The sequence below is a fragment of the Doryrhamphus excisus genome, chromosome 21 (genome assembly GCF_030265055.1).
Source record: "Doryrhamphus excisus isolate RoL2022-K1 chromosome 21, RoL_Dexc_1.0, whole genome shotgun sequence".
In the NCBI taxonomy this organism is placed as follows: domain Eukaryota; kingdom Metazoa; phylum Chordata; class Actinopteri; order Syngnathiformes; family Syngnathidae; genus Doryrhamphus; species Doryrhamphus excisus.
Window position 1 is genome coordinate 2,424,248 of NC_080486.1, and position 26,876 is coordinate 2,451,123.

Genomic DNA, 26,876 nt, shown 5'->3' on the forward strand with positions numbered 1-26,876 from the left:
GGTTCTATGGTTATCATCACACTTTCTCTTTGAGCTCTTCAATCCTTGAAATGCTTACTAAGCTGATTTTTCACGACATTTCTTGACATCTGTATGACTTATGAAGCACACTTTTTCATACGTTAGAGCTCAAAGTCCAAATTGTTTGAATTTTGGGGCATTCCGCATCAAAAGTTCCTCTGTGCTACGATAAAGACAACAAGAAATCGAACCTCAGATGCACTTTTACCTTTCTTCTGGGGTTACAGGGTTTTCTAATGTTGTTGTTGCTAAGTAACAAACAGCCAGCAGACGCCGCTTATATCTATTTCATATCGACGACTGATCAAATTGACCCATGCGTGTGTTTACGGGGGCCCGTGTGGACCCTTTCCAATCAAACATTCGCCTGCTTTACATTCAGCACGCTCCCGTGTCCACCCGGTGTGGCGTGTCGTTGATTGAGGGCGCGTTGGTCGAGTGGATTAAGTGCGCGCTTCACACACACACACACACACACCCTCCGCCTCACGCTTCCTGACGGAGGGCGTCGTGTCGTCCATCAAACAAGGTGACAGCACGGAAACATTAAAGTGAGATGTGATTAGTAAAAGTGCAGCGTGGTACGCCGTCGGATCAGCGGCGACGACACCCTCAGATCCGGTTTTCCCTCCTTGTCCGGGGCCTTGAATGTCAATCATGCTGCTTTGATAGGACTCACTCCGATTGTACCTCCATAAATACCTCAAACTGACTTTTACTACAATTTTCGCATATTTTATGCCAATTTTTGCATGTAATTCACTTCCTGGTTTGATGATTAGCATTGGCCATGTATGGTGAAGGACATAATAACTAGCATCTAGCACAGGGGTGGGCAAACTACGGCCCGGGGGCCACATCCAGCCCGCCAAGTGTTTGAATACGGCCCGCCCAATCTTTCCAAAGTATTTCATTTAAACTCAACATACAACCTGGCATCATGGCCTGAGCCAACCTTTTGATGGTTGTATCAATTTCGTTTTTTGACATGGTCTGTTGTTTACAAAGTGCTCCTGAAAAAAGGGACACAAGCACATAATAATAATAATAATTATTATTATTAGATTATTAGATTATTATAATTATTATTAGAACTATTATAATTATTATAATTATTATATTAATGCTAATTATTATGTTAATTATATATAATATTATTGTTATATTTGCATATTTTACATAATAATAATATAATAATTATTATTTTAATTTTATTGTAATTATTATAATATTTTATTATTTTTAAAATATTTAAATATTAATATAAAATAATAAATAATAATAGCAGATTGCATGACAATTCAATTTTACAGATACAATAATACCAGGTGGACTGTTACGTGTAAAATATATAGTCTGGTACACAATAATAATAAATAATAATACATTTTATTTGTATAGCGCTTTTCAGAGTACTCAAAGACACTTTACAGTAGATAAAAAGAAATAAAAATAGATAATACACAAGGAACAAAGTGTCAATAATGACAATAAAACACCAATATATTATCTGTATCCATTTTCAGTATGAATACTTTGCTATAGTTTCTTCTTCCTACTCTGCTGTTACTTCCCACATTCCGAGATTGTTCCAGCTCAGCTGTGTAACTTCGTCTAAAAAAAAAAAAAAAAAAACGCCTGGTCTGCATCGCACAGAAGCAAACGCAATTAAGGCCTCCCAGAAGATTCCTAATCACTGCGTCCTGATGTTAAAAGTTCATTTTAATGGGTTTTGAATTACAAAGACGCAGCGTCGATTCACTCCCTTCCTTTTTCGCATGGATGCAAATGAGCTTATTATCTTGGCCATTTCAACGAGACGCCATACTGTACACTTCAAGATAAGACGCTGGCTTTATTCTCCAGCGGAATGAATAAAGTTAGAAGAAACATGTTCATTCAGGACACCTTTTTTTTTAATAATGGCGAGAACCTGAAAGAAAGTGGCGTTGGAGCAGAAGTGCATGAAAGCATATTCCCGTGGAGGGTGTTTGTCAGCATGGCGGGATGATAATTTACTGCTATTGTAGCGTGTAATCAGCTAAGGATGCAGCATACTTTCTATCTCAGACTGGCTTAGACTTGTGCGGAGATGGGAAGAGCAGACGGCCTATTTTTTACAGTATATCTCCTCCGGTGACAATGCCGCAGGAATCAAACCTAGATATACTTTAGACGAGGCAGTCAACAGCTTAGTGTGAATTCACTCTCCTCTGAAAATGACTCAGCACGCAGGAAAGCATGACTGTGGAAATGTCACGGGTCGGGAGCTGCATGAGCACGGGTCGTTCCTTGCAAAATCGCGGTTCGGTTATCGCTCTTTTCGATATATCACATTTTTTCGAAATTAATGAATACATGACGGCTGTTTGCTGGTAGACTATGTTCTATTATTTGGCAAAACAAATGATATGTAGTAGCATTCTGGCCACAAGGTGGCAGTAATGATGTCATGTTACCTGGAATTTGAGTTATCCTCCCACTTCATGTGGAAGTGGTAAGATGCTGAAATGTGACGAAAGATGCTAAAAGATGATGAAATATGACTCCAAATTGTCCATAGGTATGAATGTGAGTGTGAATGGTTGTTTGTCTATATGTGCCCTGTGATTGGCTGGCTGGCCACCAGTCCAGGGCGTACCCCGCCTCTCGCCCGAAGACAGCTGGGATAGGCTCCAGCACCCCCTGCAAGCCTTGTGAGGATAAGCGGTCGAAAATGAATGGATGAATGAAATGATATGTAGCATTCTGGCTACAAGGTGGCAGTAATAACACACCTTTACACAAATTTGAGTTATCCTCTCACTCCATGTGGAAGTGGTAAGATGCTGGCTTCTAAAGTTTAGAAGAAATACATTTCAGGCGAACTTGTTAGTTCTCTAGCTTGCTAGCCAACAGTTGTGCAATGTGGTGTATGAATAGTAAGAGTGTGTGTCTATGCTTTGAAAATATTAATTATATTAACATGGAAATATAGGCTGCACGTCGGTGAAGTGGTTAGCACGCAGGCCTCACAGCTAGGAGACCCGGGTTCAATCCCATCCTCGGCCATAAACATTCATTATGTCTCAGCATTTTGATCAGAATCACCAGTTTGATTGCCTTGTTTTCAACTATGTGTTTGTGCAACACACCATGCACACTCACACAAACGGAGTAAATCTTATTCCATATGTGGCAATATGGAATATGTCACACCGGAAGTGAGGCCGACTGCTTTTCCAAGCTGTACACTGACTCCTCTGAGTCAGTCATGTCTGGAACAGAAAGTAGCCTTCCCAATGTGTTTGTGCAACACACCATGCACACTCGCACAAAAGGAGTAAATCATATTCCATATGTGGCAATATGGAATATGTCACACCGGAAGTGAGGCGGACTGCTTTTCCAAGCTGTGCACTGACTCCTCTGAGTCAGTCATGTCTGAAACAGAAAGTAGCCTTCCCAATGTGTTTGTGCAACACACCATGCACACTCACGCAAATGGAGTAAATCATATTCCATATGTGGCAATATGGAATATGTCACACCGGAAGTGAGGCGGACTGCTTTTCCAAGCTGTGCACTGACTCCTCTGAGTCAGTCATGTCTGGAACAGAAAGTAGCCTTCCCAATGTGTTTGTGCAACACACCATGCACACTCACACAAATGGAGTAAATCATATTCCATATGTGGCAATATGGAATATGTCACACCGGAAGTGAGGCTGACTTCTTTTCCAAGCTGTACACTGAATCCTCTGAGTCAGTCATGTCTGGAACAGAAAGTAGCCTTCCCAATGTGTTTGTGCAACACACCATGCACACTCGCACAAAAGGAGTAAATCACATTCCATATGTGGCAATATGGAATATGTCACACCGGAAGTGAGGCCGACTGCTTTTCCAAGCTGTACACTGACTCCTCTGAGTCAGTCATGTCTGGAACAGAAAGTAGCCTTCCCAAAAGTGTTCCCACAAAGCTGGATACACAATTGTTGGGTCGGATGAAGCATCCATTCCAGTTCCAGTGGCCAACGTCTTCAAGGCCTTCCTGCACCAAACTTTACATTTGGCAAAACGCAGCCGGTCATTAGACTCCCGCACGGAGATTAGTCCGTCCTCAGAAGACATTCCCGCTATTCCTTCGCCAACGGCCGCATGCTCTGCTCCGCTCCACGCGGCGTTTGGCGGCGTTCTTGGTGATGTAAGGCTTGCGTTAGCGCAAGCTAGGCAGGAGAAACTTGGATGTCTTTTTTGGGATAGCAGGGATTATTTGTTATAATGACGCGTTGGAATCCACACACATAAAAATAGCTGATCCATATTTCGGCTGCTGTCAAACCGGACTCGGGTTGTTGCGTGGAGAGGCGAGCGGCGATCGGGATCACAGCCGACGCCTGCAGGCTCCGTCTCCCAACTCCGCTCCTCTCTTGTCCCAGTTTTTCCCTCGGGATAGAGCGAGAACGGGAGCTAGTCGGACTTCTCCAGAAGATGACTCTCTCATTAAGGCGCCGACTCGGCGAGACTGTGCTTGTCTGTGTTGTTAATGGGACGCTTTACAACGTAACACACACGTGAAAACACGCTCAACTAATTAATTGGTTCCACTGGAGCCGAGACCTAATTTACTACCCCCCCTCTTCCGCCACCTTTCTTCAGATAATGTACTCCCTTCCACGTCTTGCTTATGGCTCGCTCTTTATCTTCTTTATGTTTTTGATATATGCTCCATGTTTCTGCCAAAAAAAAGGTGCTGCTTGTTGTTTCTTCAGCCGTTTAATTACCGAGCTGTCGGTGTTGGCACTCGGTTTGAGCTTGTTATCTCGGATGTGCTGATTGCAAGCAGCATGTGGGAAGATTGATTGTGGAGCGCCGGTGCTTCCTTTCGTGGCTCCCTTAAGCTTGGACCAATGAGGTGTTTGACAGAGGAAGGCAGAAAATAAACAATAAGGCGGAGAATGTTTTGCGTGTCCCAGTTTTGATGTTGATGGGGAAAGCGGTCAGATTCGTAAAACGTCTTGGAGTACCAGCCTACTTTAGCAGTGGCGGGCCGTGCGTTTTTTTTTTTATATCATTCATTCATTCATTTCTACGGAATGTCGCAAAAAGTTAGCGTACGAGCAAGTCAATGTTTTTTAACGCTCAAGTGTTTTTAATCACACAATGACAGCCAATCAGTGTCCACTTCAGGGTGTGATTGGCCGTTGATATCCACCTCAGCTACTCGAGACTCGAGACATAAACATTCATTATGTCTGAGCATTTTTGTCAGAATCACCAGTTTGATTGCCTTGTGTTTGTGCAACACACCATGCACACAAATGGAGTAAATCCTATTCCACATGTGGCAATATGGAATATGTCACACCGGAAGTGAGGCGGACTGGTTTTCCAAGCTGTACACTGACTCCTCTAAGTTATTATCCATGTCTGGAACATAAAGGATCCTTCCCAAAAGTGTTCCCACAAAGCGGGATGCACAATTGTGCACAATTCATTTTCCTGCTGGAGCCTATCCCAGTAGCTGTCTTTGGGCGAGAGACAGGGTACACCCTGGACTGGTGGCCAGCCAATCACAGGGCACATATAGACAAACAACCATTCACACTCACATTCATACCTATGGACAATTTGGAGTCGCTAATTAACCTAGCATGGAGAACATGCAAACTCCACACAGACATGGCAGAGGGTGGAATTGAACTCGGGTCTCCTAGCCGTGAGGCTTGCACGTCTGACTCATGGTGTCATCGTACAAACAACATTTACCTCATCACACACCAACTTAACACCCAAAAAGGTACCATTAATTCATTAATTTTCTACAGCTTATCCTCACGAGGGTCGCAGGGGGTGCTGGAGCCTATCCCAGCTGTCTTCAGGCGAGAGGTTGGGGTACACCCTGGACTGGTGGCCAGCCAGCCAATCACAGGGCACATATAGACAAACAACCATTCACACTCACATTCATACCTTTGGACAATTTGGAGTCGCTAATTAACCTAGCATGTTTTTGGAATGTGGGAGGAAACCGGAGTACCCGGAGAAAACCCACGCATGCACGGGGAGAACATGCAAACTCCACACAGAGATGGTTGAGGGTGGAATCGAACTCTGGTCTCCTAGCTGTGAGGTCTGCGTGCTAACCACTCATCCGCCGTGCCGCCCGATCCAATATCAACATTTCTCTAATAACATGCCAAAAATATGTATTCACCAGGTATGTCGAGGTTCTTCTGCGTAGTCGGCCATCTTGGAACACATGAATAAAATGAGCTGCATAACTAGAAACAATTGATTTAAGAATGGGATTACACGGGATTAGGATGTTAGTATGCGGTATGAGTCCACTTGGCGTCAACGTAGCATTTCAGCATCTCCCCAGGAAGTGGCTGGCGTCCTATATTTCCTTTCCGATGCTTGCATGCAGGTGGGCATGCGTGACTAGCGAATCAGTCCAGGGCGTGCGTCCGCTCGCAGCTGGAGACAGTGATAGTGTAATTCCGCAGCCGCCCCGACGTCGGCTTACACGTTAGCCAAGCATGTAATTAAAGCTTTAAAAATGTCACCATCCACAGGAAGTGGGCTTTATGTCCCTTATCGCCGCAGCGCCGTGTTATTTTGTAGCTTTGTTTGCAGGTGAGTAGCCCAGAGATGCTAAATAATTGGGGGTTGTTCTAGGACTCCCCCTTCAGGAGTGACGTGTAATTTCAGGATTGTTTAACTAATCCACGGGATGATTGCGCCCACAGTTGTGATGTGGAATCGTGATATTATTAATGCTTTACGGCGTCCCAATTTATGAGAATATTTTAGTTTTTCATCCTTTTATTCCTCCACTTTTTCTAATTTTTTTTGTCCGCCAACTCCGCCCACATCCCACCAAAATGTTTCCATAAAAAAATTAATGCCCGATATATATTTGGCACCTCCTTTTAGTGCAAAATATTTTTCAATTTGCAAACTTTTCATGGTGATATAGCTCAGGGGGTAAAGTGGCTGTTTTCTTTTTATTTATTTATTTATTTTTTTAATAATAATAAATTAATTAATAATTAATTTCATAATAATTTTTATTGGTCATGTGTGTTACTAAATCAGGAATGGCCTGTCTGTCTGTTACAAAGTACAATAGTAAAAAAAATAATATATAAAGTGAAGGAGAATACAATTATACATATTATATAAAATGCTACGGAATGACTTTCGGTATGCGGTACGATAAATATGATATAATATTACGAATTTAATATGCTTTATTTTTGAGCATTTACTGTTGTAAATAATGTTTTTTTTTTTTTTTTTTTTTTAAGTGGCTGTTTTCACAACCTGATGGTTGCTGGTTCGATCCTCGATCTAGCTATAATCATAATCACCTTATTCGTATAGTTCCACCATTTTTAGTAACATTGGGATTATTCTGTGCATGGTGGCATAGCCTGACGGTTGCTGGTTCAATCAACAGTCGGTGATTGGGGAGGGGGGGGGTTCTTAGGCTCCTATTATTATGAGCTCCTATGATTAATTAGCATTTTTAGTCATTGGCAGACTGGAAAGAAGTAAACAGTTGGTCATGCTGTATACCGGCAGCATAAAAATACTATATAAGTATAAATAATAAGTATAAGTATAGCAGGACACCTGCTTTGCAGTGCGAGACGTCACCTTGTCTCTCCGTCGCTTGGAGTTGGTAGAGCGGTGACGAAGCAGCGGTTTCTCCTCCGGGTTTGTTGTGACAACCGGCTCCCTGGGAACGCCCCTCCCTTGGCACCGACAAGCGGCCCAGACGCCATCCTGAGGGTCCGGGGTGGGAGCCATCGTCTCACTCGGCTGCAGGATTGTTTTTTTTTTTCTCGAGACGACACCGTGTTATCAAACATGTCAGCAGCCGAAGCGAGAGGGAGTGTGTGGAGGAGGGTGCGTTTGATACCGACACCATGTCAACTCTAATAACGCCAATTGTGGAGAGATGAACAGAAGTAGTAAAACACAAATATAAGGCATTCAGAGGTATACTACACTGGTCACTAGGTGTCAGTAATGTTACTGTAATGAGACACACAAGCACCAGACTTGATAGCCAGAACAACAGGCTTTTGTTGACAATAATCCCTAACCCACCCATCACAGCACCAAGGATTGAAGTTGTCTTTATGCAGCAATATATTGGAGATGAGGCTGCATGGCGGATGAGTGGTTAGCGTGAAGGCCACACAGCTAGGAGACCCGAGTTCGATTCCACCCTCGGCCATCTCTGTGTGGAGTTTTCTCCCCGTGCATGCGTGGGTTTTCTCCGGGTACTCCGGTTTCCCCCCACATTCCAAAAACATGCTAGGTTAATTAGCAACTCCAAATTGTCCATAGGTATGAATGTGAGTGTGAATGGTTGTTTGTCTATATGTGCCCTGTGATTGGCTGGCTGGCCACCAGTCCAGGGTGCACCCCGCCTCTCGCCCGAAGGCAGCTGGGATAGGCTCCAGCACCCCCAGCGACCCTCGTGAGGAAAAGCGGTAGAAAATGAACGAATTAATGAGTTCTCCTCCTATTTTGTGTGGAAGTGGTAACTTTTTGGCTTCTTATTTTGTCTTTCCCCACCCTCAGCCATCTCTGTGTGGAGTTTGCATGTTCTAATTCGTGCATGCGTGGGTTTTCTCCGGTTACTCCGTTTTTTTCCCACATTCCAAAAACATGCTAGGTTAATTAGCGACAGATTGTCCATAGGTATGAATGTGAGTGTGAATGGTTGTTTGTCTATATGTGCCCTGTGATTGGCTGGCGACCAGTCCAGGGTGTACCACGCCTCTCGCCTGAAGACAGCTGGGATAGACTCCAGCACCCCCGTAAACTGTCTGATCCATCAAACTACAAAGAGAACGAGTCCATCACATCATTTCCATAAACTCCAGGAATGACTGAGTGACAACGTTCCTGCCAAAAGATGTCATCGTCTTCAGCAAACAAACCAAAGAATCCGCCGCTGCGGACGGCGACATTTCCTTCACATTCGCATGCAATTTTTCCGGAGGGAATTCCAAGTTTGTGTCCCTGCAATTAAAAAACGCCACAGACGTCAGGAAACGATTCATTTCCAATGCGACCGATATAGCGTCGTTACGCCGCTATTGTTTGTGCCGCGCTCTGACTCATGCGAGGCGGCTTGGCTGGACACACAAAAGCGGGGTTGGCGGGGGGCGGGCGGGGCACTGTCATCTACAAAGCAACCGCTTATTACTTCGCACGCAAGTTTATATTCCACGGTGGAAAAAAGTCTGAAGGAAAAAAGCGAAAGTCGCCATGTAACATAAAATGACTTTGAGCTGACCTCCATTTTGGTCATCACGTCGTATTCCTCGAATATCGACAATTATTGATATTTTTCATCAGCAAAAAAAAGTTAAGCAGTGATGGTTCGATCCTCCGACCCTCCCATGACCATGCCAAAGTTCTTTCCCAAGTTTTCTTGGGAACGATAATGAACCCCCGGCGTCCTTGAAGGTAGAAAACGCTCACGCCGAGTCAAAGTCCGTGGATTCATATCACGCCATCAGAGGACGGAGGAATTCTGGGAAATGTTTACGCCTCCCCAAGAGCGCACTTGGATCAGATGGGATGTTTGTTTCTCCACCTTATCTGCGGTGCCCAGCATGGCTTTGGAAACACTCAAACACACACACACACACACATGGTTAGACGCCCCCCCCCCCCCCGACACCCCCCCCCCCACCCCCCCCCACACCATTTCACTCCACATTAAAGCTGCAGTGAGCATGTTTGAATAAACATGAAACAGCACAAATGTCTTCAGTTTGATGCACGCGGGGGCCCCTCCAATCTGGGTTGGAATTGCGGCGTTCCAACAAACCGATGGGAGCACAAACGCAGCAAAATGCCGACTGACTGTCTTGCTCATTTACTGCAGCCAGCATTTTCCCACCCTGAGGCCCCACCCCTCAACTCTCAAGCGGTTCACAAATTCTGCTGTTGTATTTACTCAGCTCGCTTTCGCCAGCTGATGTAGTGGTGGCTCGGTAGAACCGTGCACGTGTGTGTGCGTGTGCATGTGCATGTGTGTGTGTGTCTAACCATTCCAGATAAGGCAAGGAATTTCACAACAAGCAATATACGGTAGGAAAAAAAAAAGCTGTGAAAAGCTCTCACGCGGCACGAGATAGCCATTCCGAGCGCGATGTGGGCCAATGGCCGCCGCAGGAAGTTCAATTTGACCTCTGATTTAAAGCCGCGACAACAAGTGTGGTTCAGACTTGGAAAAATGTCACCGTCAAAAGGAACGATAAGCCCCGGATGTGCGGCCAACATTTAACTGGAAGTCCACCGCACAATCCACCGGGATCCGATAAAAGAGCTGCTGGTGAACATGACAATCAAATATTGGAATTACTCTTTGATCGCTGACGGTGTCAATCAAAACTGAGGATATGTATTGCGTGTAAACAGAAATATCGATACGGATCCACATATTACGTAATACAGTGGCCATGAAGATGCACCATCAAATGGTGCCCCCCAAGACAGCTGGGATAGGCTCCAGCACCCCCCCATGTAACCCTTGTGAGGATAAGCGGTAGAAAATGAATGAATGAATGAATGAAATATTAGCTGTAGTATATTATTTTATATGTGCCGCGCGGTGGACGAGTGATTGATACCGACGCCATGTCAACTCCAATAACGGCAATTGTGCACAGATGAACAGAAGTAGTAAAACACAAATATATATATATATATAAGGCATACACTGGTCACTAGGTGTCAATAATGTTACTGTAATGAGACACACAAGCACCAGACTTGATAGCCAGAACAACAGGCTTTTGTTGCAGTTTTGACAATAATCCTTATAATAATAATAATAACAACAATAATCCAAATGGTGGTTGGCTGGCCACCAGTTCAGGGTGTACCCCGCCTCTTGCCCCCCCCCCCCAAGACAGCTGGGATAGGCTCCAGCACCCCCCTGTAACCCTTGTGAAGATAACCGGTAGAAAATGAATGAAATATTAGCTGTAGTATATTATTTTATATGTGGCGCACGGTGTCCGAGTGGTAAGCATGTATGCCACACAGTCAGGATACTGGGTTGGATTCCCCCGCTTGGGCATGTCTGTGTGGAGTTTGCATGTTATTCCCGTGCGTGGCTTTTCTCCATGTACTCCGGTTTCCTCCCACATTCCCAAAACAACGCATGTTCGATTCATCAATCAGAAATATTAACCTCGCTAACATCGATAAACGGGCGGCACGGTGGTCTAGTGGTTAGCGCGCAGACCTCACAGCTAGGAGACCAGGGTTCAATCCCACCCTCGGGCATCTCTGTGTGGAGTTTGCATGTTCTCCCCGTGCATGCGTGGGTTTTCTCCGGGTACTCCGGTTTCCTCCCACATTCCAAAAACATGCTAGGTTAATTAGCGACTCCAAATTGTCCATAGGTATGAATGTGAGTGTGAATGGTTGTTTGTCTATATGTGCCCTGTGATTGGTTGGCGACCAGTCCAGGGTGTACCCCGCCTTACGCCCGAAGACAGCTGGGATAGGCTCCAGCACCCCCCGCTACCCTCGTGAGGAAAAGCGGTAGAAAATGAATGAATGAACATCGATAAACGCCACGTGGTGACCACACCCCCTCCTTATAAACAAGCATCAACAAACACGCCGCCAAAAAGGAACACACGCATGCAAACTCGGCGCTCATCAGTTGTGTCTTTGTGCGTTGCGGCCTTAAACAAAGTCTGGGTGGATTTTTACTCGTGTGTGTGTGTCGCGTCTCGGGTGCGGGGCATCAAACGACACCGTGGTGCGACCCCGACCTCACACTCGCCCGCGTGTGTTTGGACACTTGAGACGTGTTTGTGTTGCGTGTTAGTCAGCTCGACGGAGACAAAAGCCGGCATTCATGATGTGTCCAGCATCAGGAAGGATTTAATGGATCGCTACGGTGATGCCTCCATTTTGGAAAATGCAAAGATGGAGTGTGTGAATTACGGTGTTATGCATTGTGTTTTCACTTTGGGTTCTCCTTCACGTTCTTTCAAAGTAAGTGCACTAAAGGGAGATGGAAACACTCTTTGCAATTAAGTAGAAACTAGCCAAACATTTAAATCACAAAAAAAAAAAAAGGAAGCATCCTGGGATATTAGTCCAAACTAACCGCTGATATATATTATTATTCCCGACTCTCTGGGCATTGGGTAGGACAACACCGAGTAAATACCAGCGTTCTTCTTGTAGCTCGGAAGTTGCTGGAGGCTTGTACTGCCCTGGAGAGGAATTTACACTTTAGTCCGTGTTAAAAAAAAAAAAAAAAAAAAAGCGCTTCCGATGTTCTCCTGCAGGGAGCTGAAGACCTAATAGGATCCAGCAGGGATCAGTGTAAAGATGATGCATGATGGCTGGAAGAACCAGACCACCCAAGACCCACAGACCAGACCAACATCCGAACGGAATCTTAACGTCTGTATCGCTTCTGTCTGTCCACGGCGTTCCCGATCGGGTGGACATGCCGCCATTTGCAGACCGTACACACAAATATACTGTAATGTTGGGTGAGACACACAAGCACCAGCACAAGCACTTGGTAGCCATAACAACAGGCTTTTATTGCGGCTTTGAATGATCTCACAACAGGCGCAATAATCCCGAAAGTCCGAATCCCTGGAATATTTTTGTAGTTGGTTAGCACGCAGACCTCGCAGCTAGGAGACACGAGTTCAATCCCACACTCGGGCAATCTCTGTGTGGAGTTTGCATGCGTCGGTTTTCTCCGGGTATTCCGGTTTCCTCCCACATTCCAACAAAAAAACATGCTAGGTTAATTAGCGACTCCAAATTGTCCATAGGTATGAATGTGAGTGTGAATGGTTGTTTGTCTATATGTGCCCTGTGATTGGCTGGCCCGCCTCTCGCCCGAAGATAGCTGGGATAGGCTCCAGCACCCCCCCGCGACCCTTGTGAGGATAAGCAGTAGAAAATGAATTAATAAATTTTTGTAGTTAGAGCACAGAAAACACGGTTACCGCTACTCTTACATAATTAGAGCCCTCAAGACATAGAATAGCACCCCTATAGTCACCCAATATACCAGATATGAGACATAAACAAGTCATAGGATTATGGTGCTTGTGTGTCTCACCACACATTACAGTTACAACACCGACACCTCATGATCGGTGTAGAATACTACATATTATCACGTCTTTGAATGCGTCTTCTGAATGCCTTATTTGTATTGTACTTCACATATAGCTTAATTTCTGGCCAAAAACTGTTCAAATGTGCGTAGTTGTCATTAATGAATGAATAATTCATAAATGAATGAATGAATTTCCTGCATAAACACATTTTAATGGCAAAATGCAGATACTTTTGATAGAGTTAAGCTGAAAAATTCAAAGTGTAAATCCATCACTCGGGCACTGATATCATTATCATCGCCAATATCGGCCAACTTTCATTGAAAAGAAAGCATTATTATTTTTGAGTTAATAGCTTCTCATTTCCAACAAAGCCGTCCAATTGTTGAATGCGGTTATTGCATCACCACATTCTTGCATCATTAAGCCTAACAATAACAAAGCAGTCTTGTGCTATTGTTGCTCCATTGTTCCTGATTTCCTTCCTCGCAGGAGCAAAGTGACGAGCGGTCGGGACCGTCCGTCCACATCATTGCTTTTTAATCATTTATGTGATGCCATTAGGAAGATTGATTGACACAATTGTTGCGATACAAGAATGAACCTCCTGGAGAGGATTCTGTGTCCCGTGTGGAGTGGATGTGCAAAGTCATCAAGAGTGGATTTTTTTTTTTTTTTTTTTTTTTTGCGTTTTCATTATTTTATTGCAACGTCCATTCAGCGGAAAAGCGCTTCTTTGTATATTCTTTCACCTCATTAGCCAAATGTTAAGACGTGTGTTACGGGAATGCAGCAAAAATACATTGAAAAGAATTCCAGTCGTCTCCGAGGAGCCAACTCGGTTCAGTGAAAGGCTTCTCAAACTTTTCGGTGTTGATTTCATTTTCTCCTTGAATGCAAACTTTACTCTGGCTTTGGTGCTTTGGTGCGCGTGAAGCGGCGTCTTGACCTTGGGGCGATGGAATACAAGTCCCGAGTAAATGTCACAGCGGGTCTGGATGTATGGCTTCCCATTACCGACTGAGAAATGTAAAGCACCTGTCATCCGCTCAGGGGGGGGAAAAGTAAGTGACAGCATGTCGTCTCTCTGTTCCTTTTCTCTTTCATCTCAACCTGTCACTATCTCCAGGTTTCCTTCGCAGTCTTTTACTTTTTTTTTTTTTTTCTCGCCACAAAGAAAAGGCAGCTGCTGTACATGGAAGGGAGAAATCACTTTCTGCAGAGAAGCAGCTAGTCCATTGACTTAGGTTTGGGGAAGGGGAGGGGCGGGGCGGGGTGGACTGCGCGGTGTCGGGTGGTAAATGTGTTAACGTGGACGTGGCCATGCAGAGCCTCGCACACACACACTCGCACACGCAAAGGCTAAGCCGAGACTTCTTTGTTGACTTTGCACCCTTAGTGCACTTCACGTGACCTCACACGCCTGGAAGCATGCACACGTAAACACCGCCGCCGCCGCCGCCACACGGATCCTCACGCACATTTGGGAAAAAAAAGTTTCTCAAACTTTCTCCTCCTCAGGAAAAGATTTTTTGGACTATTTACTACACATAGTCAGGTTTATTTTGGACAAATACACCACTCCCAATGCAGCTGGGATAGGCTCCAGCATATCCGCGACCACTAGTGAGGATAAGCGGCATAGAAAATTATGTAAATGGACAAAAAAGACGAAAAAGTGTGCTTCTCAAATAGTGAGTGGGGGTACTGTCACGGTAGTACTTTCAACCTGCCAACCTGTACTAATATATTGTACTCGACATGCAACGTGACTCTTGAACTATTTTTATTTCTATTTTCTAGTATTTTCCTAGCTTCAGTCTGTGCCAGCAGAGATAAATAATAGATATGATCAGTTTATGTGACTGTGCAAAGCGATGTTTATGTTATAAGGCGTACGGTCGTCCCTCGCCACTTCGCTCAAAAACATATGAATAAGTTATGCTGTTTTGATGTTGAGTACAGTCTTACATTTATGACAACTACGCGCATTTCAACAGTTTTGGGGCCGAAATTAAGCTATATGTGAAGTACAATACAAATAAGGCATTCAGAAGACGCATTCAAAGACGTAATAATAATGTAAAGTACAATACAAATAAGGCATTCAGAAGACGCATTCAAAGACGTGATGATATTGTGAAGTACAATACAAATAAGGCATTCTGACGACGCATTCAAAGACGTGATAATACGCAGTATTCTACACCGGTCATGAGGTGTCGGTGATATGACTGTAATGTGTGGTGAGACACACAAGCACCATGCTTTTATTGCATAACCCTAAATAACCCCAAATCCTGAATAAAAACAAATTATTGTATCAAGTCCGTAGCTCAACTCTCAATCCCCGATGTCACTTCCTGTCTCTTTACCTGAACACATTCACAACACATGCAAGTATGACTTATTTATGTATCATGTCTGGTATATTTGGTGACTATAGGGGTGTTATTCCATGTCTTTAGGGCTCTAATAATGTAACAGTAAAGGTAACCTGGTTTTCTGATCCTCACGAGGGTCACGTGGAGGGATGCTGGAGCCTATCCCGGCTCTCTTCAGGTGAAAAGCGGGGTGCACCCTGGACTAGTGGCCAGCCAATCAAAGGGCACATATAGACAAACAACCATTCACACTCACATTCATACCTATGGACAATTTGGAGTGGCTAATTAACCTAGCATGTTTTTGGAATGTGGGAGGAAACCGGAGGAAACCCGTGCATGCAAACTCTACTCTACGCGCCAACCACTCGACCACCGTGCAGCCCTTAATCAGGAAATGGTATCGTTAAAATGTTGTTAACGGGTTCAGCAATCAGCACATTGTTGTCCTTCAGCAGATAAGAGAGCAAACAGGAACATGCACTTTAACCCACTTCCTGGAAGACATGTTGCGCCTGGCATGATGCAAAACAGGTGGCAGGGTGTGCAGTCTCTCATTTCTTTAAACGTCTTTACACCTCCTTTTTTTTTTGCCGCTTTTCATCTCCCGCAGGCTGATAGCTGGCATATTAAGTCGTGACAGTGGAGAGGACGCTTCCCAGCAGTCTGATCTGATTAAATGTGAAAGTAACACTCTTTCTAACCCAAATATGTCATCGCTCTTTGTCACCAGGTGCGCCTCTCGGATGCTCTTGGCCCCTGCGGCCTGAGGAGAAGTGAGCCAAGCCCAGGCCCCCATGGGACGCCCCGTTAGCCGGCATGCGCTGCTGCTGCTGCTGCAGTGCATGCTGGTGCTGCGGCTCGGAGGCGTGGCCGGCAGGAGAGGGCCCGTGCTGCTACCTGAGTCGCCGTGTCACAAGATGGAGCACCCCGTCATCCCTCACTTGGGTAAGATGATGCTCCATTTTCTTCTCTTTCTTGAGATTTCCAATACACCAAAATAGATTTTCAATACAGCAAAATACAAAAATATAATATATAAAAATGCAAATACACAATAATAAATGATTACAAATTAATTAATTACAAAGAAAAATAAATAACACACCTGTTCCAACAAGATGGAGCACCCCGTCGTCCTCCACTTGGGTAAGATGATGCTCCTTTTTTTTCTCCTTGTTAAAGGTTTTCAATACACCAAAATAGATTTTCAATGCAGCAAAATACAAAAATATAATATATAAAAATACAAATACACAATCATAAATGATTACAAATTAATTAATTACAAAGAAAAATTAAATAACACACCTGTTCCAACAACATGGAGCACCCTGTCATCCCCCACTTGGGTAAGATGATGCTCCATTTTCTTCTTTGTTGAAGATTTTCAATACACCAAAATAGATTTTCAATACAGCAAAATACAAAAATATAATATATAAAAATACAAATACACAATCATAAATCATTACAAATTAATTAATTACAAAGAAAAATAAATAACACACCCGTTTCAACAAGATAGAGCACCCTGTCATCCCCCACTTGGTTGAGATGATGCTCCATTTTCTTCTCCTTGTTGAAGATTTTCAATACACCAAAATAGATTTTCAATACAGCAAAATACAAAAATATAATATATAAAAATACAAATACACAATCATAAATGATTACAAATTAATTAATTACAAAGAAAAATAAATAACACACCCGTTCCAACAAGATGGAGCACCTCGTCATCCCCCACTTGGGTAAGAAGATGCTCCATTTTCTTCTCCTTGTTGAAGATTTTCAATGCAGCAAAATATAACAATATAATATATAAAAATACAAATACACAATAATAAATGATTACAAATTAATTAATTACAAAGAAAAATAAATAACACACCTTTTCCAAACAAGATGATCACTTTGATTGCGGGGAATATGTTGAGCGATGTTGCTGCCATTAAGCCCAATAAGAGAGACCCTTATGCTTATGTTTACGACATGGCCGTGCAGGTTTGGTATGCAATATATTCCGCATTTAACTCCACTTCACCATTCATCTTCCATTACTCTGAACAACTAAACTTGAGCATATATCGATAGCAATCGATGCGGCTCAGTCTGTCGCCATGGAGGAGCATTGAGCTGTTTTCAGTCCCAGAAGCATCCCAGTCAGATAATCACATAGCATTTAGTCCGGGGAGAAATTGACTGGAAGGCTAAGTAATGCGTGCAGACGTCCGCGTGCACGCAAGGGCGCTTCTTTTCATACGCTTTTTGCACCAAGGACAGTTAGTCGGCTGTGGTCAATATGCTTAATGTACCGGAGATTGGTTAGACTTTTTGAGTTGCTTTTTGTGGAAATATACAATAATAAAGATTGTGGATATTTAAAACTTTCTGTAAGAGGGGGGGTATATGGTGTCTTTTTTTTTTTTTTTTTTCGCGCCAGTTGTCATTGTCAATTGTCATTGCTGATAGCAATGGATAGGATTCAATCTTGATGGGATTTATTGAATCCCGGGAAGGGAGAAACCCGACGCCACTGCATCCATCATCATGTCCGGCGTACTGATTTTTTGTGTGCAAATAACACATAGTTTGCATTATGCAAGTCAGTAATTGACATTTTTTTTTTTTCAATTTTTCCTTTTCAGATTCACGCTCTTTTGCAGGGGTGCACACACATTTTTTTCCACTTCTAAATGACCTGTCAAAATGATCTATCTCTGTATAAAATTGGAAAACATATACCGGTATTGATCTATAAATACACTCTGCAAAAGTATAAACCAGGGGTCTCAAACTATATTTACCTGGGGGTTATTTTTCTATACACAAAATAAGATAAGAAAAAATTAACAAATTAAGAATAAAGACAATAAATCAATCAATCAGTAATAAATAAGTAAAATAATAATAAAACAGCAAATAAGAAAAACGTAAGAAACCACATACAGTTGGTAGAGAATTTATTTTTATTCCAAATCATTTCCTGCATTTATTTGTACCCAGCGTCATTAGCCTTTAGCTTCATTGCTAATCCAAAGCAAAACAGGGCGGGGTAACAGGGTATGGGAGTATGGGCGGGGCAAAATCATATTAATTGTGTCCGGTGTGCACGCAGCTTTAAGCTGTCATTTCAACATAAAACTTTTGGTATCAAGGTGGGGGCCTCAAACTAGCGTCTCACGGACCGCATTTGGCCCGCGGGCCGCGAGTTTGAAACCCCTGCCGTATGGTATCATGTACCCAGAAAAAATTATTACGTTTGATGAATGTTCATGTTAAAGGTTAAATAACTGTTAATAGTTATCCTCCCTATCCGTGTGGAAGTGGTAAGTTTTTGGCTATTTAAGTTTAAAGGAAATAACTTGAAGGCTACCGTTTAGGTCGCTAGCTCTCTAGTTTGCGAGTTAGCATGTGTCTCAAGACCCTGCAGTTGCGCAATATGTTGTAAATAAAAATGTGACTGTAGTCGTGTTTTGTCAGGGCGGGGTAACAGGGGTAGGGTAACAGTATGGGCGGGGGCAAAATCGTGTTAATTGTGTCCGGTGTGCACGCAGCTTTAAGCTGTCATTTCAACAATTAAACTTTTGGTATCAAGGTGGGGGCCTCAAACTAGCGTCTCGCCGACCGCATTTGGCCCGCGGGCCGGGAGTTTGAGACCCCTGCCGTATGGTATCATGTACCCAGAAAAAATTATTATGTTTGATGAATGTTCATGTTAAAGGTTAAATAACTGTTAATAGTTATCCTCCCTATCCGTGTGGAAGTGGTTAGTTTTTTTTTAAGTTTAAAGGAAATAGCTCTCTAGTTTGCGAGTTAGCATGTGTCTCAAGACCCTGGAGTTGCGCAATATGTTGTGAATAAAAATGTGACTGTAGTCGTGTTTTGTCAGGGCGGGGTAACAGGGGTAGGGTAACAGTATGGGCGGGGCAAAATCATGTTAATTGTGTCCGGTGTGCGCGCAGCTTTAAGCTGTCATTTCAACAATTAAACTTTTGGTATCAAGGTGGGGGCCTCAAACTAGCGGGCCGCGAGTTTGAGACCCCTGGTATAAACACACACATTTCCGAGCAGCCTTTTATTGTAGCCAGTCTAACTTACACCTGTGCAATTAATCATGCACTCTTATCTAATGTAATGCAATTTGGCTTGCCTAAAACGGTTCTGGACATGCTAACAATGCTAACTTGTAAACAAGCTTTGAGTGGACCTGCTTTCTGTCAGACTGACAAAGGTGTTTACTAGCCAGTCGATGGACCAGATAACGGATAAGGAGCTTTGCATTTGTCTTCAGCTGGGAATCTTTAGGAATCTCTAGGAATCTTTAGGAATCTTTAGGAATCTTTAGGAATCTTTAGGAATCTTTAGGCTTTAGGTCACGCCGGGTGACTTTTTAGACCCGTATCTGTGCCGTCAGGGTGGAATGTCAAGACTGGAATGACTCTGAATGGTATGTCCTGGTGGAGGAGGGCGTTGGGCTGTGTGCTCTTTTGGAAAAGTGTCGTGTTACATACGGATTTAGATTTAGTCGCGTGGGGCATAACTTTAATTGTAGGTCATACCAAAAAAAAAAAAAAAACCCAGAGCTGATTTAGTTTTTTGGCCAGCATTAAAACATATTTAGTACATAAAACATATGCTTTGCATTGTCTGAGAACAATACAGTCACGTTTGAATCCTAAATACGTCATGTAAATATGTATTTAAGTGGTTTCCATGGGAAGTATTATTGTATACAAGACATGGACAATATCACAGTCTAGTACTTATGGAATTTCAATGGAATCCCATTCCAGTGTTTATGAAGTAAATGATAAAGTCAAAATTCCTGAGGTTTCCTCACGGCAGTCATGACTCTTCTTTCCCCATATCGATGACTTGTCTCGCTGTCCTCTTTATCCATATGTGTCGCTTGTCTCACTGTCCTCTTTATCCATATGTGTCACTTGTCTCGCTGTCCTCTTTATCCATATGTGTCACTTGTCTCGCTGTCCTCTTTATCCATATCTGTCACTTGTCTCACTGTCCTCTTAATCCATATCTGTCACTTGTCTCGCTGTCCTCTTTATCCGTATCTGTCACTTGTCTCGCTGTCCTCTTTATGCATATCTGTCACTTGTCTTACTGTCCTCTTTATCCGTATCTGTCACTTGTCTCGCTGTCCTCTTTATCCGTATCTGTCACTTGTCTCGATTTCCTCTTTGTCCGTATCTGTCACTTGTCTCACTGTTGTCTTTAGCCGTATCTGTCACTTGTCTCGCTGGCCTCTTTATCCGTATCTGTCACTTGTCTCGCTGTCCTCTTTATCCATATCTGTCACTTGTCTCACTGTCCTCTTTATCCATATCTGTCACTTGTCTCACTGTCCTCTTTATCCATATCTGTCACTTGTCTCGCTGTCCTCTTTATCCGTATCTATCACTTGTCTCACTGTCCTCTTTATCCATATCTGTCACTTGTCTCACTGTCCTCTTTATCCATATCTATCACTTGTCTCTTCATCCATATCTATCACTTGTCTCGCTGTCCTCTTTATCCATATCTGTCACTTGTCTCACTGCCCTTTTTATCTGCATCAATCACTGGTCTTGCTGTCCTCTATCTCCATTTATCAGTTGTTTCACTGTCCTCTTTATCTGTACGTATCACCTGTCTTGCTGTCCTCTTTATCTGCATCAATCACTCTTCTTTCTGTCCTCTGTCTGTATTTGTCACTTCTTTCGCGGTTCTCTTTATCCTCATTTACTGCCAGTCTCGCTGTCCTCTTTATCCATGGTGATCACTCGTCTTTCTGTCCTCTTTATCTGTAGCTATGACTCTTCTTTCTGTCCTCTGTCTGTATTTGTCGCTTCTTTCGCTGTCCTCTTTATCTGTATTTATTGCTCGTCTCACTGTCCTCTTTATCCATAGCGATCACTCGTCTCGCTGTCTTCTTTATCCATACTTATCACTCACTTAAATCTTCTTTCCTTGCATTCTTCACTTGTTCATCCATCTTACTCGGGTCATTCCTCTGTTCTTGAATCTGTCTCTGTTATATTTCGAGTAACAATGTATGACGCCAATGCACGGATTTGATCCGCTCAGTAGCATCAGGTGGGATGGCTTAACTGGTGAACCAGTAACGTAAAGTCTAAAACAGAGAAGTACCCGATCAAGACGTCAAATACTTAATAGGGACAGGTCTATGTTGGAAGGGGTCTGGGTCCGGACTTGGTAATTGATCAGTTAGCGATGCCTGCCATAAGTGCAAACTGTAACTTGTGATGAATGCTGGACAGTTCCCGGTACATTTGCTAACCAATTAGCCATGGGTGTCTAGGCATGTGAGTCTGATCTTCATTGTCTCTGTCCCTCAGAGGAGCAGAAGATCACACCTTCCCTAAGAAAAGTCACATTTTCTGTAGAAGCCATCTTTTTCGGGTTATATTGATTCGTCTTTATTAAATTGTGTCTATGATTATTCTCAAAGAACTTCTTTCATCTCTCATCTGTTTTTATCCCAAGACACCTGTTCTATTTGAAAGATGTACTTCAATTCATTCTGCTGTGATCTGGCGCTATAGAGATAACAAGACTAAATTAAATTAACCTGACCATCTGGGATGGGGGGGGGGGGGCACTGCATTGAGTTGGCATATCCACTTTAAACTTTGAAAAGTTTTTCCCGATTTTCACAAACACATCGCACTCCATGTCGGCGGCGTCAAGGGATATTCACTGAAACGTGGATATTTTTTTTTGTTGTTGATTCCCACCCCTTGTCAGCGATCCGAGCCTGAAAAGAGAAGCTCCTCATTTGTGGTCCGTAAAGATGCCTTCACTGTTAAACCCCCCCCTGAGTAATGCTTGTGTCACGGCCTGATGATAGCGTTTGCAGAGTTCAAACACATTTCTCGCTCCCGAGTTGCAGAGCACACAAAGCTTTTTCAGACAAAATTATACCCTTGGAGGGGGGAAAAAAAAACGCCCTGAGTCATAAGGAAAAATGCAGACGTATTCTCACACACACACACACACACACATGAGTATAAGTGATGAGAAACCTTAGTTAAACCTATTATCCCTCTCTTCAAGTGACTTGTTGTACATTGCGTACTGAAATGTAATCCCGCTGGTTAAGCATGCGCGCTGCCAGGATGCGGCGTCTCCTCTTAGGCCGCTCCGGGACGACATTAAATATTCCCAATCACAACAAGCCCGCTGCCCCGCGGATGCGATGTGATAGTGCCCAGAGCTTAGTGATTATAGGGATCCATATGATGGTTAGGATTTGGTGGCTTGTGCACCGCGGGTTAGATAAGGAGATTAATGTCATCCTTACGTCTCGGCTCGGCACTCTGACACTACAGCCAGTAGCCGCTTAGATTGATAGTGAGCTCGCGTGGATCCATTCACAGGTACAAATCCATCTTCTGGCACCTCGATATGACCGATTTCTTCTGTAAGGGATCACTCTGGAATAGGAGGTGCTGCAGTGGAACCTGCTTAATGGGAAACAGGAAATTGACTTGTATGGATTTGTGTATATAGTATGTATGTTTCCGGACTATAAGTTGCACTTTTTTTCATTGGTTGGCTGTTCCTGGGACTTATACTCCAGAGCGAACTGTTTATGTTACGTAAACACCGGACACCTTTTCTGTTTGTTTATTTTTTGTGTAGCTAAATAACTATTTTGTTAGCATATCTTATAACGATCCTTCCAAGAGGAAGTAATGTCTGTTTTGGTCAAGTGGTTTGTGTTCAAAAGAAGGTTCCCGCACACTGTTGTCACTCTCATTCATCAGTTTATTCAGGTAACGTTTTTGTAAAATTTATTAATATAATTTTTTATATTAATAAAATTATAATATATATATATATATTTAGAAAATTAATAAAAAATATATAAATAAATATATAAATATATAAATAATATATAAATATATAAATATAATAAAAATATTATTTAATTTATTTATAATATATATTATAATATATATTTTTAAAATGTATTTTACAAATAAGTTATTTGTAAAATAAATTACTCGCAAAAAATGCGACTTTTACACTGTGTCACTCTCATTCATCAGTTTATTCAGGTAAAGTTTTTGTAAAATTTATTAATTTAATTTTTTTATATTAATAAAATTATAATATATATATTTATAAAATTTATATAAATATTTATATATTATTTTTTTATTTATAATATATATTATAATATAGATTACAATATATATTATTAAAAATTACCCGCAAAAAATGCGACTTATACTCCAGTGCGACTTATGTATGTTTTTTTTCTACTTAATTATGCATTTTTGGCCTTGTGCGTATACTCCGGAGCGACTTATAGTCCAGAAAATACGGTATTATGACTTATGGGAATAATCATAAACTGTGAATTTTTGCGCAACCTAATTTTCCATTTTAACTTCACTTTTTTATTTGTTTTTATTGTTTTTCATATGGATCAAATCTGCGTTTTAATGCTAGTATCAGTCAATATCGATACCATGCTTTTTTCCCTGCACCCCTAGTTCGATTACTATTGTCCAAAATTTTTTTCCTATAATCAATTATGGTTTTATGATAATGCTCATAGCTACTTCCTGTTAGACAGTTGTGTCAAAATCAGATGTCAATCAGCATCCATGGACATATTGTTGATTTGGTTCAATATTTTGAGTTAACATAACAAGATTATATAAAACTGTACAGAATAGATGTGTTTCATAAGGGTCAATGCCGAGTTCGAACGCTATCGGAATGTACAAGGTTGGCGCCGATTGTTCGGCCATACAATACCGAGCAAGTGGATGAGAGCCGTCATGGCCATCCAAAGGTCAAGGTCAAGGTCGTGTCGCAGGGCTCGTCTTTCTCCTCTGTGAGATTGCGGCCTGCCTGTGAAAGGGTGTGCCTGGCTTGGGTCTGAGCCCTCTGGTGTGACGGTGGTTTTGTGAACTTGGCACGGCGTTTGGCTGCCAGGACTGCTACTGTGCTGCTAGGATGTTATGGCCCGAGGACTGTTTTCTCTTTTTGATGGTGGTTTTTCAAATACAGGGTTCTGAAAACAGAGTCCACTTTTTGGCTCCACGTGTAACATACTCGGTGTTTATCCGAAAGGTGCACAAAAAACACATCTTCATAGTAGATCCAGCTTCAATGTATATATATATACTGTATATATATGCATTCTTATGCAATGTTATTGTAATGTCTGAGTCTTATTGCTTATTGAAAGCTCTCAAGGCCCATTGTATTAATAAAGTGCTTTATTTAACAAGGGTTCTTCAGCGTTTGAAGGCTTTTAAAGGTTGTAAAGTGTGTTGTAAACAAGGCGTCCACCGCGCCACGGCGTCTTGACGAGGAGACTTTACAGTTTTTCTGGAGTTCATCTCCGTAATAGCTTTAAATGGGGGGGGGGCTGTGATGCTTATTTCAGGGGCTTTTAAGACCACATTGGATCCTAGTGGAGATACTACAGTAATCCTTTGGTTGGGATGATACAGGATGTGGTGTTCTATACTGGTCTCACTAGGTGTCAGTCGTGTTAGTGTGATGTTGGGGGAGACACACAAGCACCGGACTTGATGTCTGGAACAACAGGCTTTTATTGCAGGTTCTGAATGGTTTCACAACAGGTACGTTCAATTATATGTGCAATTTACTGTTTACGCTGTACATTGTTGTTCATATTTGATGTCATCTATTTATTCTCCACATAAACATCCATCCATCCATCCATCTATCCATCTATCTCTATCTCCATCCATCGCTATCTATCCACCCATCCATCCATCTCATCCATCTATCTCTATCTATCCATCCATCCATCTATCTCTATCTATCCATCCATCCATCTATCTCTATCCATCCATCCATCCATCTATCTCTATCTATCCATCCATCCATCTATCTCCATCCATCCATCCATCTATCTCCATCAATCCATCCATCCATCCATCTCTATCTATCCATCCATCCATCCATCCATCCATCTATCTCTATCCATCATCTCATCCATCCATCCATCCATCCATCCATATCTATATCTATATCTATATCTATATCTATATCTATATCTATATCTATCTATCTATCTATCTATCTATCTATCTATCTATCTATCTATCTATCTATCTATCTATCTATCTATCTATCTATATCTATCTATCCATCCATCCATCTATCTCTATCTATCCATCCATCCATCTATCTCTATCTATCCATCCATCCATCTATCTCTATCTATCCATCCATCCATCTATCTCTATCTATCTCTATCTATCCATCTATCTCTATCTATCTCTATCTATCCATCTATCCATCCATCCATCTATCTCTATCTATCCATCTATCCATCCATCCATCTATCTCTATCTATCTCTATCTATCCATCCATCCATCTATCTCTATCTATCCATCTATCCATCCATCTATCTCTATCTATCCATCTATCCATCCATCCATCTATCTCTATCTATCCATCTATCCATCCATCCATCTATCTCTATCTATCTCTATCTATCCATCTATCCATCCATCCATCTATCTCTATCTATCCATCTATCCATCCATCCATCTATCTCTATCTATCTCTATCTATCCATCCATCCATCTATCTCTATCTATCCATCTATCCATCCATCCATCCATCTCTATCTATCCATCCATCCATCCACCCAACAAACACGAGCATGAGTCTTATATATTTGGAAATAGGAGTGTAAATGTAACTATAGGGGTGTTACTTCATGTCTAGAAGCTCTAATATTGAAAATGTCATCCTCTTGGCTGAGATGCTTTGATTTGGCACCTCCTCACCCCCGACCCCACTCCCTGATTTTGAAGGGGGTCCGGCGGTGCACATAGTTGAAGAATCCGGCATTGAGTTGTGTCATAGAAGGGGTCGTGACCTTGAGCTCGGTCTTTAGCTCCCCATTGCTGCTTTAGCCCATTTCCTTGGGAAGTCCCTTTGGAAGAGACACAACAATTCTTACATTTCCTTAGAAAACAAGCGACAAACCATGCTGGGTAGCACTTTCCTCCTGCGGGTGGCAAGTTGCCATGCATTGACTTCATGGAGCTGTGATATGAGAGATTCAGAAGATCCGGTGGAGAACCCTGTGAAGCGCTCGTTATATTGAGTATGTCAAATGTTCTAATTGCTCATTTGGCTTGATTAATAATGTTCTACTCAGGGTTCATGACTTCTGATGGAATGTCGTCAGCACGGGATCCAAATCCACTGTGACTGGTTGTGACCGTTCCGGGGTGTAGTCCGGATTGGCTCCAGCTTCCTGTCCCGCTGAATATACGATAAAAAGCAGACTAGGAATAGCCGGATGTC

At 42.5% G+C, this 26,876-nt stretch overlaps 1 protein-coding gene across 8 annotated transcripts in view; it reads left to right on the forward strand.

Annotated features, from left to right (window-relative positions):
• Positions 1-26,876, forward strand: part of sema5a (sema domain, seven thrombospondin repeats (type 1 and type 1-like), transmembrane domain (TM) and short cytoplasmic domain, (semaphorin) 5A) — a 157,661-nt gene that overhangs the window by 33,660 nt on the left and 97,125 nt on the right. For 6 of the 8 annotated variants that reach the window (XR_009120672.1, XM_058060784.1, XM_058060786.1 and 3 more), the window contains one exon: positions 16,269-16,483. Coding sequence is in view for 7 of the 8 variants with exons in the window: in XM_058060784.1 (XP_057916767.1) it covers positions 16,333-16,483 (151 nt within the window). In the remaining variant the exon portion in view is untranslated. Of the gene's footprint in view, positions 1-13,427; positions 14,216-16,268; positions 16,484-16,920; positions 17,290-26,876 lie in introns of those variants that run through there. The other 2 variants (XM_058060787.1, XM_058060788.1) reach the window with 2 other exon arrangements.